We start from the raw sequence: 14,957 nt of genomic DNA on the forward strand, positions 1-14,957 counted from the left end.
GACCTGAATACAAATAAAAACCCACCATAGCAAAATTTATCAAAGCAGTCTTGGAAGGAGACTTACAGCACTAAACACCTATAATAGGGAAGAAGAATAGTCTCAAATTAGGGACCTCAGTTTCCACTTTTAGAAACAAAAAAAAAACAAAACAAATTAAACCCAACGCAAGCAGAAGAAAGGAAATAATAATAGAGCAGAAATCAACTAACTAGAAACAACTAGAAAACAACCAACACAACCAAAGGCTAGTTCTTTTTTTATAAAATATATTTTTGCTGATTTCAGAAAGGAAGCGAGAGGGAGAGAGAGAAACATCAATGATGAGAGAGAATCATTGATTGCACACCACACTGGGGTTGGAGCCCCCAACCTGGGTATGTGCCATAACCTCCTGCTTCATAGGTCGATGTTCAACTACTGAGCCACGCTGGCTGGGCAACAATGGCTTTTTAAATTACAAAGTGTTTACAAATGAGCAGAGTCACCCCTGACTGGTCTCCCTCAGCTCTGGCTCGGCTGTGAGGCGAGGTCTTGTCTACACAGCCCACCGTGTGCCTTACCGTCTTGTGTATCAGGTAGAAGTCCTTCTTGTGGGCGCAGAACGCCTTCTTAAAGAGCCTCTTCTCCATGGGAGTCCAGATGTCTGAACCTACCGGGAGACAGTCGAGGAGGGAAGGACACGTCTCCTCTGGGAACAGCCATGGCTGAAACGCTGACCGCCCGCCCTCCTCAAATTCCCATCACGGACACCGGTTATGTGCCACACATTCTGCTAAGCCCCTTTTCAGCTTTACCTCATACAATCCTCACAAAACCCTTAGCAGGGAGGGACCGCTGCTATCCCCATTTTACAGATGCAGCAACTGAGCCTTCCATTGGGTTAAGAGGCTTGCCAAGGGTAGGTGGCGACCCCAGACCGCCTGACTTCACGGCTGGTGTGCTCAACCCGACCTGAGCCCGCCTCCGCCTCTCCTCTCCGTGGCCAGAAGCATCCCCTTCCTGGCTGGGCGGAGCTTAGGAGGGAGCCACTGGCCAGGGGTAGGTAGGGTCCACCTAGAACAGTGGTTCTCAACCTTCTGGCCCTTTAAATGCAGTTCCTCATGTTGTGACCCAACTATAACATTATTTTCGTTGCTACTTCATAACTGTAATGTTGCTACTGTAATGAATCGTCATGTAAATATCTGATATGCAGGATGGTCTTAGGCAACTCCTGTGAAAAGGTTGTTCGAGCACCAAAGGGGTCGTGACCCACAGGTTGAGAACCGCTGACCTAGAAGCACACAGTGCCCACTAAGTCGCCCTGGAGAGGGCAGGCCCTTCTGGAAAGGAAGGCAGAGCCACCAAGAGCACAAGCAGAGCTTGCCATCGAAGCTGATGGGCTCGGGGGTCTCAGCCAGGCGAAACCACGCTGGCCCCTCGCTCCAGTCACCTGTGTAGCGATAGTCGGTGAGTGGGTGAGTCTGCGGCTTCTGGGGGCCTCTGAGTAAGAGGGTCTCCAGGGCAACCTGGAACAAGAGGAGTGGCCACTTACTCACTGTCTCATTCATTCAAGACGACTCCAGCTTCCCCACCCCAAGCGTGGATGGTCCTCGGACTGCCGCCACCTGGGAGCCGTCTGTGGGCACGTCGACTGGACCCTGAGCCGCTGTTGGGGGCGGCCGACACTTTTTTCATAGCAAGATTTTCTTATGGAGGAAACAGTGCGCGGATTGATTCTGGTTCAAGCTCCTTGTTTTCTTCAAGGACCAGCATTTTGGGAGCACTGCCCTTGCCCATGGCCCCGCACTATTTGCTTCATTGCACTAATAATTTTTAAAGCGTATTTCCTGTTTTGACTCTGAGCCTCATGAAGAGAGGGATTTTGTCCTGCTCACCAGCACCACCCTGGTCAGGACGGGCTGTGTAATGTGCAGGGCCCAGTGCGAAATGCAAACGTGGGCCCTTCTGTTCAAAAATGAAGTATTTCAAGATGGCGGTGCCAGAGCCTTAAACCAAGCGCGGGCCAGGGAGTGGGCCCCGCCCAGTGCCCCCGTCATCAGCTGGTCAGTGGGAGGCAACAGCCCTGTGATTGCCCTGCTGAGCACCGACTGTGGCCTCTCTGCTGAGAAGCAGCAGGACTGGGGCACTGGCTCCCTAACTTGTTAACTTGATTTTCCTTTCCCACTCCTCGGAGTTGGAATTTTTATTTTATTTTTAATTGATTTCAGAGAGGAAGGAAGAGGGAGAAAGAGTTAGAAACATCAATGATGAGAGAGAATCGTTGATGGGCTGCCTCCTGCACACCCCCCACAGGGGATCGAGCCCACAGCCCGGGCATGTGTCCTTGACCGGAATCGAACCTGGGACCCTTCAGTCCGCAGGTCGACGCTCTATCCACTGAGCCAAACCAGCCAGGGAAAGTTGGACTTTTAATTTCTTTTCTAAACCTCAGGATTGTGAGGAGGGCCTTTGGAGACAGCAGAGGCATTTCAGTTACACCAAAGGATTTCACGCATGGGCTTGCGATAAAAAAGATACAGCTCAATAAATAAACCAGATCCATGCAGGACCTGCGTTGGTCTACTAGGTCCCCCCCGCCCCCCCATTGCCCCTGAGGGCTCAGAGGAACCCTGGGCCCTGCTGTTTCCCTAAATAAATAACTGATTTTCTGCTCATCCCCCCTATGGTGTTCGAGGGCCACACCAATCCCAGGGCCACATGGGGACGGATGAGCAGCCGTCCCTTCCGTGTTCATGGCTGCACCCCCCCCACGCAGAGGGCACACGGCAGCCCCAGCCGCCCTCACCTGAACGTTGCCCTGGGCGTCATGCAGGCAGTGCAGGGCGAGCTCCAGGTTGGTGCCCCCTCCCGGCATGACGCTGGAGCAGGCCACGTTGCAGAGCTCGGTCACTGTTCCCAAAGGGGGCCCCACAGGGTGCGAGGGGGAGATACAGGGAGTCAGCAAGGGCCAGGGAGGAGGCTCTCTGACAGCACGGACAGGGCGGGCCTCACATTTCAGCTTAAAGCAGGTTGAGGGAAGGGAGGGCCAAGGAGGACGGGCGGAAACCCTGCTCCCGGCGCCTGTTTTGGACAGCCTGGCCAGCTACTGAGTGAGAACAGAGGAGGGGGCAGGAGACTGGGGCCTGGGAGAAGCAATACTAGACTGAGGGCTAGTTCTACCCGTCCTCCCCTCCCCCCACCCTCTATCCCAGGGGACCCTGCTTCTTGGTCAAGGTGAGAACTGGGAGGAGAAATGCCTTGGAGATGCGGGGAGGCCTTGGGAAATTGGCCCCAAAGTCCCAGCCACCTCTATCCTGCGTTTCCAGGTTGGTCATCACATCTCCCCACGGCTTCCAGACCAGAGAAGCTAAATGCTCATCGATTCCGGCCAGCAATCTGTCCTGGAGCTCCGGGATCTCAGCCTGAAACCGGCTTCCTATGTTGATGTGTCTGCAATGAGGTCACATATACAGACAGGCGAGGTACACGTGACTCCGATGGGAACTGAAGGTGCAAGGTGTGCCCTGCTCTGTGGACACCCTCCACCATCGCCGCTGTGCTGACCCACATGTGGGCCTTCCAGAAACCTCTCAAGGGATATTTCCTTCCTCCAATTTCTTTTATTGCCAGATTTCCGGCCTCAGGGGTCTCTCTTGGGGTCTAGGACAAGGGACGTACATGCTGCTACCTGACATCAACATCCATGGCCACATCCATTTAACCACTGTGCCAGCACCAATTCTTCCTAGAACCCCAGGGTCTTGGGCATTCTTTCCCGATGGCCCCAACTATGGTATGTCTGGACAAAGGAATATTGAGGGAACGTCCCACAAGGACCCGGAGAAACCCACCTCTCCTCTCCTGGGGAGGCTCTGGAGCTAGGCCTGGTCCCCCCTGGGATGCAGGAGCCCGTGGGAAAAACTGACACTGGAATGAATGCAAGGAGAGTAAAGGCAGCTCCGCTTCGGGAGGCCCCTCGGGTTCTGAGCGAGCCCCAACTCACGGTTCTATGCTGATTTTGGTGTCATCCTTTACCACACAGATGCCGAAAGAAACATCCACTTGATCTAGAAAATACACAACAAAAAGTCTCAAGAAGACAGACGAGAAGCGGTCCACGGAGCCCCTCCGTCTACCTCCCCAGAGTGGCTGAACGCAGGCTCTTGAAGCCTGCAGAGTAGAAAGGTTCTTCAGAAAATTAAGGAGAGAGTTACCATAGGATCCAGCAATCTCGCTCCTGGGTATTTATCCAGAAGTAAAGATACAGGCAACAGTAAGAAATCAGGATCTCAAGAGATACCTGCACGCCCATGTTCACTGCAACACTGTCCATAATAGCCAAAAGGTGTCAACAATCAGATGGCCATTGCTGGGTGAGTGGATAAAGAAAATGTGGTACAGACATGCAACAGGATACAGTGGGGCCTTGACTTACGAGTTTCCCAACTAACGAGTTTTTTGAGATACCAGCTGTCTCTCGGCCGATTTTTTGCATTGAGTTGATAGAGTAATTTGAGTTAACGAGCTCCTTAACGAGCTCGGTCTTGGAACGAATTAAACTCGTAAGTCAAGGCCCCACTGTACTATTTAGCCTTAACAAAGGAAATTCTGTAATATGCCACAACACAGATGAACCTTGAGGACATTAGACTAAGTGACTAAACCTGTCACAGAAAGATAAATACTATATGAGTCCACTTATATGAAGTACCTAAAATAGTCAAATCCACATAATCAAAGAGTGCAAGGGTGGTTTCCGGGGCCTGAGGGAGTGGGACGTGAGTAGTTATTAATCAATGGGCATTGAATTTTTAAGTAAGCAAGATGAGTAAGCTCTAGAGATGTGCTGTACAACATAGTCAAAATACTCTATTGCACACTTAAACGTTTGTTAAAAGGGTAAATTTCATGTTAATTATTCTTATCACAAAAAAATTAACTTTTGGAAAAAAATTACATGGAAGGTGGTTAGAACTTCTGAAAAGTACAGCAAGGAACTCAGCACAATAACAAATAACTGATAAAAATTATATTGAAAATAGTAAGTTAGCCCTGACCGGTTTGGCTCAGTGGATAGAGAGTCAGCCTGCAGACTGGAAGGTCCCAGGTTCGATTCCAGTCAAGGGCATGTACCTTGGTTGCAGGCACATCCCCAGTAGGGAGTGTGCAGGAGGCAGCTGATCGATGTTTCTCTCTCATCGATGTTTCTAACTCTCTCTCCCTCTCCCTCTCCCTTCCTCTCTGTAAAAAAATCAATAAAATATTTTTAAAAAAACAGTAAGTTAAAGTCTCTGGAAGTTGTCTTAAAGGCGTACACACTCAAGAAAACTGACCAAATCTTAGCAAGAACAATGAGAATCTGTGACATCTGAGCCATGGCCCGTGCCCTCGCCCACCGGGCCTCCAGCTCTGTAACAGATTCTACCCGGAGTACTCTAACCCAGGTAGGTGCCAAGGAGAGGGGGCTTACTCTCCCCATAGTTCTATGTTTAAGTAATTAAAGGGAGGTATAATAATAAGGTCTCATCAAATAGAGATTACCACTAAGAGGCAAAAATTACATTTTTTTAAAAAAGAACCAAAATGAGGCCCAATGGATTTGAGCAGATAGGAGAAATGATCAATAAACTAACTTGCTGATAAATCAGTGGAGATTATGGAATCTAAAAAACAGAAAAAAGAAAAACGAAGAGAGCCTCAGAGAAATGTGAGATGTCATTAACTGCACCAACATATGTGTAATGGGAGGACCAGAAAAAAAGAAAGGGTCAAAAATATTTAAAGTATTAGTGGCTGAAAACTTCTCAAATTTGATGAAAAACAAGATACACATTTAAGAAACTCTATAAACTCCAAGTGGGATAAACACAAAGTGCTCTACATCCAAACACATTGTGGGCAAAATGTTGAAAGCCAAAGATAAAGATCTGAAAAGCCAAAAGAGAAAATTCACCTGTTATATACAAGCGCACCAGTAAGATTAACAGCTGACTTCTCATCAGAAACTACAATGGTCAGAAGGCAGTGGGATAGCATATTCGAATTGCTGAAATTAAAAAACTGTCAACCAAGAATCTCATACTCAGCAAATTACCTTTCAAAATGAATGTGAAATAAAGACATTATAACATAAATAAAAATTGAGAAAATCTATTGCTAGCAGCTCTTTAGTATAAGAAATATTAAAGGTGGATTATGGTGAAGGGATTAAATAAAGAAAAGAAAGACTCACGGATACAGACAACAGTATGGTGCATGCCAGAGGGAATGGGTGGAGGAGGCAGAGGAGGGTAAAGGAGGGATACATGGTGATGGAAGGAGACTTGGGGTGGTGAACACAATACAATATACAGATGATGTATTTTAGAAGTGTGTATCTGAAACCTATATAATTTTATTAACCAATGTCACCCCAATAGATTCAATGAAAAGAAGTGGAATATCATTCAGCCATTAAAAAGGAAGAACTGATACATACTGCAACATGGGTGAAACCTGCAAACATTATGCAAAGTGAAAGAAGGCAATCACAAAGGACTAAATATTATATGATTCCACTTACATGAAATATTCAGATTAGCCAAGTCTACAGAGGCAGAAGGAGATTAGTGCTTACCTAGGGCTCGGGTGGAGGGCAGGGGAAAGAGAGGCTGCTATTGACTGTGGGGCCTCTTTTGGGGGTTGTAACATTGTCTGGAAATTGATAACAGTAATGGTTGCACAGCTCTGTGAATATACTAAAAACCATTGCATTATTTATACTTTAAAGAGGTGAACTGTATGGCATGTGAACTATATCTCCATAATGAAAATAAATACTAAAGAAAGTTCTTCAGACTGAAAGGAAGTGGTATCAGATAGAAATTTGAACTTAAAAAAAAGAGCATTGGTAAAGGTAATTACATAGGTAATTACAAAAGCCAGTATTTTTCTCTTTTAAAAAGAGACTTAAAAAGCCCTTGCATAAAACAGTATGCAGTGTAAGCCTGTAACACACGGAAATGTAAAATATGTGACAATAACGGCACCACGGAGCGGAGCTGCCCTGGAGTAAAGAAGTAACACCCAGATAGTAGCGTTGAATCCACGGGAATAAATGGAGAGATCAGAGGTGGTAAATAAAGTTACTATAACAAACTCTATAAATGGCATTTGCTTTCTTTCCTTTATTCTCTCTGTTTTAAAAATGATATAAAGTTATATAAAGTAATAATCATGACAATGCCTCGTTGGTTATGTAATATAACAATAATAATAAAAGTGTTACAGAAACAGAGATAGAAAGAGCAGCGTTGCTATGTTCTGTTCTTAATAAGTTGTGGCACATCTGCGAAGGTTCTCATATTTCATATGTATGTTGTAGGTCCTAGAGCAACTACTAAGAAATGACTAAGAAAAAGTAACACTAGAAAATACTCAACACAAAGAAAGCAGGAAAGGAAAAACAAATGGAGACAAATACATGAGACTCACAGAAAAGAAAAAAAATGGCAGCTGTAAATCCAACCACATTAATATAACATTAAATGAGAGTGGATTAAACAAACCAATCAAAAGGCAGTTTGTCAGACTGGCTTAGAAAATGTGTGCTCCGACCAATGCTCTCTACAGGAGGCATGCTTTATGTTCAAAGACACAAACAGGTTAAAAATAAAGGAACAGAAAAATACATGCCAAGCAAACGACAACCATAAAAGAGGCTATACTGTCAGAGAAATATTACTAGAGGTAATACAATTATAGTATGAATAACTGATATCACAATCATATCATAATGATACAAGGTTGGCCAAGCCATCAGGAAGACATGATGACTATTATAAACATGTATGCACCTAAAAACATCATCTAAAAATACAGAAAGCAAAACTTGAAAGAACTGAAGGATGAAATATACAACTTAAAAATAATGGTGGGAGATTTCAATACTTTCAATAATCGATAGGACAACTAAGTAGATCAACAAGGAAGAACACTATAAACTAACTAGATATGACAGATATCTACAGAGAATTCCACCAAACATCAGAACATACATTCTTCCCAAATGCACATAGAACATATTCTAGCCCATAATACATGCCTCAGTACATTCAGAAGGGCTGAATTCACATATGTTCTCTGATCACAATAGAATAAAAAATCAATAAAAGAAGGCAATTTGGCCCAGCCAGTGTGGCTTAGTGGTTGAGCATCAGCATATGAACCAGGTGGTGATGATTAGATTCCCAGACAGGGCACATGCCCAGGTTGTGGACTCAATTCCCAGTGGGGGTGTGCAGGAGGCAACTGATCAATGATTCTCTCTCATCATTAATATCTCAAGGAAGATCTTTTCAACTAATGGTGCTGGAACAATGTAAACCCACATGCAAAAGAATGAATGTGGATCCTAACCTTACATAGAATATAAAAGTTAACTTAAAATGATCAAAGAACAAAATGTAAAGTGGATCAAAGAACAAAATTTTATATTAAAATTATAGAACTCAGAAAAAAACATGGGAGTAAATCTTTGTGACCTTTGGTCAGGCTAAATCTTAGATACAACCCTGAAAGCACAGGTGATGCAAGAAAGAACTGGGCTCAATCAAAATGAACCTTTGTACTGCAAACATTGCCATAAATAAACGAAAAAACAACCCACAAAATGAGATCGAATATCTGTAGGAAAATCATATATATGATAAGGGACTTGAACTCTCAAAAGTCAATAATTAAAAGATAATAACTCGACATTTAAATGGGTGAAGGATGAATAGATATTTCTCCTGAGAAGATATACAAATGGACAATAAGTACATGAAATGATGCTCAACATTATTACCATCAAAACCATAACGAGATGACACTTTGCACCTAATGTGGTTATAAAAAAGCAATGGACATAAGTTCTGGCAGGTTGTGGAGGAGCTGGACCTTTCATACAATGCTGGTGGGAACTTAAAATGGCCCGGTCATTTTGGAAACAGTCTGGCAATTCCTTAAATGATTAAACATAGTTACCACATGACCCAGCAACTCCATTCCTAGGTTTCTACACAAGAGAAATGAACACACGTCCACACAAAAACTTGTACATGAATGTTCATAATACCACTGCTTATAACAGCCCAAACGGGGGAACCTAAATGCTCACAGCTGATGAATGGATAAAACGTGATCCATCCAGACAATGGGATATATTCAGCCATAGAGAGAAGGAAACACTGATCCACGCTACATGGATGCACCTTGAAAACATGCTAAATGAATAAACTACACACAAAATGTCACGTATGATTCCACCTATACAAAATGTCCAGAATGGGCAAATCCATGGAGAAAGTAGATCAGTCGTTTCCTGGGGCTGGGGAGATTGGGGCGCTGGGGCTATGGGGGTGACAGTGCTTCTTCCGGGGGTGATGAAAATGCTGTCAAATTGACTGTGTGATGAATGCACAGCCCTGTAAATACACTAAAAAACACGGTACATTTTAAATGGTGGTTCAAAAGGCATGTAAATTATCTATAATAATAAAAGCGTAATATGCTAATTAGATAGGACATTCTTCCAGATGAAGCCAGGGCTACGAGGGAAGCCCAGGTCCTGGGTGCCAGGGGAAAGCCAGTGCTGGGCAGCAGGGGAAGGCCGGCCTACTCTTGCATGAATTTCATGCACCGGGCCTCTAGTATCTCAATAAAGCTTTTAAAAAGTTAAGTGGAGGGTAGGCAGAAAGGTAAATGGCTAAATGGCTCTATGGTTGTAAAACTCGAAGCACCTACAAGGCTGCTGGCCACAGATGGTCCTGTGACACTTATAATGGCGCCCACAGCCACAGGCGGGAGAACCTCTGGGCCGAACGCCAAAGGGAGAGGGTCTGGTCCACAGGTCGGCCGTGTGATGACTGGGAGCTCCAGCCCGGCCCCACTCACCCAGCGTGGTGCTGATGAGCTTGTCGGGACTGGCCTGAGCCGATGTGGAGCAGAGCGTGTTGAAATACAGCCCAGACCCCTCCCGGATGGGGCTGAGCATGGGGGGTGGCGTGGAGGGAGGGCACTGGAATAACCCCTTCAGGAGGCGGTCCACCAGGAACACCGGGGACCGCAGGCAGCTCTGGTGGCATCTTCCTGGGCCTGGCTCCCCGAAGGTGGAGCGGGGCGGAGGGATGAACAGTGCCTTGGGGTGGGGGCGCTTCTTCCGCTTCCTGTGCAGGCTGCTCTCCCTGCTGTCTCTCTCTTCCACGTCCTTCTCTTGGCCCTGGGGAAGAAGAGAGTTCAGACCCACAGAGGTCACTGAGGCTCCTGCCACACAGCTCAGTCCTCGGGGAAACGTGACAGGCACACCGGCTGCTGTCCATGCCGAGAGCCCTAACAAAGGAGGCTGGGCCGGGCCACCCCCCGGACCCAGACCCACGGCTCTGCCAGTGACGTGCAAGGCTGGAGCCTCTCACGCACTCCAAGGAGAGGCCCTGACTCAGAGGCTTTGGAAACGTGGAGGCCAGTTTCAATGGTTAACACGCCTGGCACTTAGACAGTGGGGGCCAGAGACACAGAGTGACTGTGACAAAACGAAAATGTATTCCCCTCCAAGTGACCACCGCGCCTGTGAGATGCACAAGGGGACCCAGGCTCCCTGTCCCCACGTCCAGCTTATGCTGTTCCAGGCAGGACCCTCTAGTACAGGGGTGGGCAAACTTTTTAACTCGAGGGCCACAATGGGTTCTTAAACTGGACCGGAGGGCCAGAACAAAAGCATGGATGGAGTGTTTGTGTGAACTAATATAAATTCAAAGTAAACATCATTACATAAAAGGGTACGGTCTTTTTTTTTTTAGTTTTATTCATTTCAAACGGGCTGGATCCGGCCCGCGGGCCGTAGTTTGCCCACGGCTGCTCTAGTAACAGGCTGAAAGCCCTACTGCCTGAACTTACCATGTCTTCTCACCTCCACACAATCTCCCTTCCCCTCTGCCAGTCTTACTCCTTCTTATCCTCCAGGTCTCAGCTCCCACACCGCCACCTCCAGGAAGTCCTCCCTGACCTCCTCAGGCTGGCCCTCTGGTGCCCTCTCAGGGCTCCCACAGCTCCCTCCCCCAGCCTGCCCTGCCCACTCTGGGTCATCACTGTCTGGGGGTGGGTCTATCTACTGCACTGAACTGGGAGCCCCAGCAGGCAGGGCAGAGGCCTTCACGGTCACCACGGTGTCCCCGGCACAGGGCCCGGCACAGAGGAGGCTCAGCGGGTGCCGAATGAGTGAATGAACACGCAAACCAAGCTCTTCTGGAGTCAGGATTGCCTGTGGCGTTTGGGCCAGCAGGTCGGGAGGGAGAGCAGCCGGAAGGACGTGGACTGACCAGCACCCACCTTGGCCGTGCTCCCCAGGACTCGGTGTGTGGGAGCCGCAGGCACCGACATGGGGGGCTCCAAAGGGGCCGTGTCGTCCAAGGACTTCTTGGCTCTGGGGGGGCTCTGCCCGTCCCCCTCTGGCCTCAGCACCTGTCTCGTGGGCTTGCAGAACTCGGTGCCAAACACCTAGAGCAGAGGAGACGGCTCTTTAGGAGAAACAGCGAGTGGGGGGCGGAATAGCTGCTCCAGCCTGCAGTTCCGACTCCTGGGCCCTCCCCAGGCTTCCCCAGACGATGGAGGACATCTCCATCCTGAGATAAATGGCCCCCCGTCCTTTCCTCCCCCAAGCCTGTCAGCACCCCTGAACGCACAGACTCTACGGCGTGTGCCCTGCACCTGCTGCTCCTGCTTCCCGCGCGGCGACGGCCACTGGTCGCTGTGAAAGCACATGTGGCTGCCCAGCCCTTTCTCGGTGTAGAACATCTGGCTGCAGTTCTTGCAGACGTACGTGCTCCTCGGCTCCGCCCAGTCTGCTGGGCCCCCGTTTTGCTGGCTGCTGCGGGAGACATGCAGGAGGGAAGGACGCGAGGATGGGACTCTGTCCCTGGTCACTGGCTCCAGCTTTCTTTTCTTTTAAAAGTCTCGTCCACTGACAACTCTAGATGCCCATTCAGAAACAGAGATGACACCCCAATTCTTCAGGGCCTGGAGCACTGCAGTCAGGACTGACACATCCAGAGCTCGCTTACCCAGGGCCAGCACATGGAAGAGAAGGGGTCGAGCTCCCCCAGATGTGGGGGGAGGGACTTCTAAACTTACCATCCACCTGCCATGTTCTCCTCCTTCATCAGGTGGGGGAGCCGGTAGATATTTCCACCCTGAAGATAAAAATACACCCGAGCCAACATATCAGAAATGAGGTTTGCAAGAGCTAAAACTCTAAGACGCCTAGAAGAAAAAGAACTACAAGTGTAGTTCTTTGCGACCTTGAATTGGGCAATGGTCTCTTGGATGACACCAAAACAGAAGCCGGAACAGACAGCCATGTGGGCTGGCTCAGTTGGTTAGAGCAGTGTCCTGATACACCAAGGTTTTGGGTTCGATCCCTTGTCAGGGCACATACAAGAAACAATCAATGAACGCATAAATAAATGGAAGGGTCACTGGTTTGATTCCCGGTCAGGGGACATACCCAGGTTGCAGGTTTGATCCTGGTCAGGAGGCAGCTGATTAATGCTTCTCTCTATATATATCTCTCTCCCTCTCCCTTTCTCTCTAAAAAATCAATAAAAACATATGTTTTTAAAAGTGTATAAAAAAAAGAAAGTGAGCCCAGCTGTTGTGGCTCAGTGGTTGAGTGTCAACCCATGCACCCAGAGGTCACTGGTTCAATTCCTGGTCAGGGCACATGCCTGGGTCACAGGCTCGATCACCAGCAGGGGGCGTGCAGGAGGCAGCCGGTCAATGTTGATGTTTCCCCTCTCATCGATGTTTCTATCTCTGTCCCTCTCCCTTCCTTTGTCTCTAAGAATCAATAAAAACATATTTAAAAAAAGAAAGAAAAGAAAGTGAAAAGAAAACTCATAGAATGGGAGAAAATTGTTGAAAGTCATATATGTCTGATAAGGACTTGCATTCATAATACGTAACTTTTATAGCTCAATAATAAAAAGTCAAATAGCCCAATTTAAAAATGGCCAAAGACCTGGCTGAGTGGCTCAGTTGGCTGGAGCAGTGTACACCAAAAGGTCGCAGGTTCGATTCCTGATCAGGGAACACACCTAGGTTTCGAGTTCAATCCCTGGTCAGGGAGCATACGGGTGACAACCAATCAATGTTTCTCACTCAATCAATGTTTCTCACTCACATCAATGTTTCTCTCTCTCTCCCCGCTTCCTTTAAAAATCAATAAAAAAATAAAAATGGACAAAGAATCTGAATAAACACTGAACCAAAAGAAATCTGCGAATGCCAATAAGCACATAGGGTAGAGAGATGCTCAACACTGTTAGGCATCAGAGCAACGCAAATGAAACCTTGAGGAGAGCTCCGCAGAGAGCCGAGGAAGGCTATGACAACAGGACAATGAGCTAGCGGGGACCTGGAGAAATTGGAGCCCTCGATGGCTTGTGGGTGGGGATGTAAACTGATGCAGCTGCTTTGGAAAACTGTCGGGCAGTTCCTCACATGGTCAAACACAGGGTTACCATCTGACCCGGCAATTCCACTCCTCGGTATTTCCCCAGTGAAATGAAAACAGATGCCTGCACGAAACATGGACAGCCATGTCCACCGCAGCGCTATTCACAGTGACCAAGAAGGGCCAGCCGATGAACGGGTGAACAGAATGCGAGGTGCCCGCACGAAGGAGTGTTCCTCAGCCCTGGAAATGGAGCACTGGCACGGGCTGCAGCGTGGACCAACTTGGAAACACTACGCTGAGTGGAAGCTGCGGTCACAGAGGGCCACGTGGTGTACGACCCAATGACATGAAATGTCCAGAGCAGGCAAATCCAGAGAGAGAGAGAGAGAAGGTAGATTCCTGGCTGCCGGGGGCTTGGCGGGATGGAGAGATTGGGGGTGACAACGAAGTGGGGGTTTCTCTGGGGCCGAAATGTTCTGGCAGAGTGGTGATGGGTGCTGAGCCCTGCGGTTAGAGCAGCCGTGGGCAAACTATGGCCCGCGGGCCGGATCCGGCCCGTTTGAAATGAATAAAACTATTGAAAAAAAAGACCGTACCCTTTTATGTAATGATGTTTACTTTGAATTTATATTAGTTCACACAAACACTCCATCCATGCTTTTGTTCCGGCCCTCCGGTCCAGTTTAAGAGCCCATTGTGGCCCTCGAGTCAAAAAGTTTGCCCACCCCTGGGTTAGACTAACCCCGTGGTACCTGGATTCTGTTGAATATGGTCAGCTTGGACTTGGAGTCCCGGGGGGCGTCCGCCGGAGGCCCAGCCGAGGAGAAGGAGGCCATGGCCACCTGGCTGGGAGAAGCGGCGCAGCACATGTCCATTTTCACCTTCTCCTTCCGGAAGCCTGAGAAGCGCTGGGCCCTGGGGTGGCCGGAGAAGAGCCTGTAGCCTCCGCCCCGGGTGCAGGCCGAGCCCTTTTCACCTTTGGTGGCTCCTGATGCCGCACCGTTCTCAGCCTGGGTCTGCTTCCCGGGGCCCGGGGCTCCAGGCGGCTGGTCCCCCCCTGCCTGGCTCTGTGGGCCGCCGGGGGAGAACACGTCCCCCAGGTCCAGAGTCCCTTTTGCAGATCTCAGCTGCTTGGCCAGAGAGATGTCTGGGTTGTCAGGAGGGTCCAGAGACGATGCTGTGAGGGACGGTGGGGCGGTGGTCACCTTTGGTCCTCCCTTCGAGTCCCATTTCGTGCTGCCAGGAGAGGCTGCTCTGGGGAGAGCGGGTGCGGTTTTTCTCCTCTGGACTGGGGATCCCTCAGGCTCCGGGTTCCCAGGGCAAGCATGGAGAGAGTCAGCACTGGGCGTCAGTGGCAGGGGCTGCTGCGACCACGGCCCCGACTTCAGGGTGGCCTGCTTGCCCTCGGGGGCCGGCAGCTGGGAGGACGCGGCTGCCACCTGGGCGTGGGAGAAGAGCCGCTGGGACTTGGTGATCATCTGGAACACCTGCATCTGCTCGT

The 14,957-nt window shown here is 48.7% G+C and overlaps 1 protein-coding gene across 1 annotated transcript in view; it reads right to left on the bottom strand.

Moving 5' to 3' along the window:
- The window catches only part of ZNF541 (zinc finger protein 541), a 28,006-nt gene that overhangs the window by 4,592 nt on the left and 8,457 nt on the right, over positions 1–14,957 (bottom strand). The window contains exons 6-15 of the mRNA XM_015569316.1: positions 14,209–14,949; positions 12,133–12,191; positions 11,710–11,869; positions 11,332–11,499; positions 9,901–10,225; positions 3,989–4,052; positions 3,293–3,435; positions 2,792–2,895; positions 1,436–1,511; positions 564–652 (exon numbers count right to left, since the gene is read on the bottom strand). Coding sequence (XP_015424802.1) covers positions 564–652; positions 1,436–1,511; positions 2,792–2,895; positions 3,293–3,435; positions 3,989–4,052; positions 9,901–10,225; positions 11,332–11,499; positions 11,710–11,869; positions 12,133–12,191; positions 14,209–14,949 — 1,929 coding nt within the window. The remainder of the gene's footprint in view (positions 1–563; positions 653–1,435; positions 1,512–2,791; positions 2,896–3,292; positions 3,436–3,988; positions 4,053–9,900; positions 10,226–11,331; positions 11,500–11,709; positions 11,870–12,132; positions 12,192–14,208; positions 14,950–14,957) is intronic.

The sequence above is a fragment of the Myotis davidii genome, unplaced genomic scaffold (genome assembly GCF_000327345.1).
Source record: "Myotis davidii unplaced genomic scaffold, ASM32734v1 scaffold566, whole genome shotgun sequence".
Taxonomy (NCBI): domain Eukaryota; kingdom Metazoa; phylum Chordata; class Mammalia; order Chiroptera; family Vespertilionidae; genus Myotis; species Myotis davidii.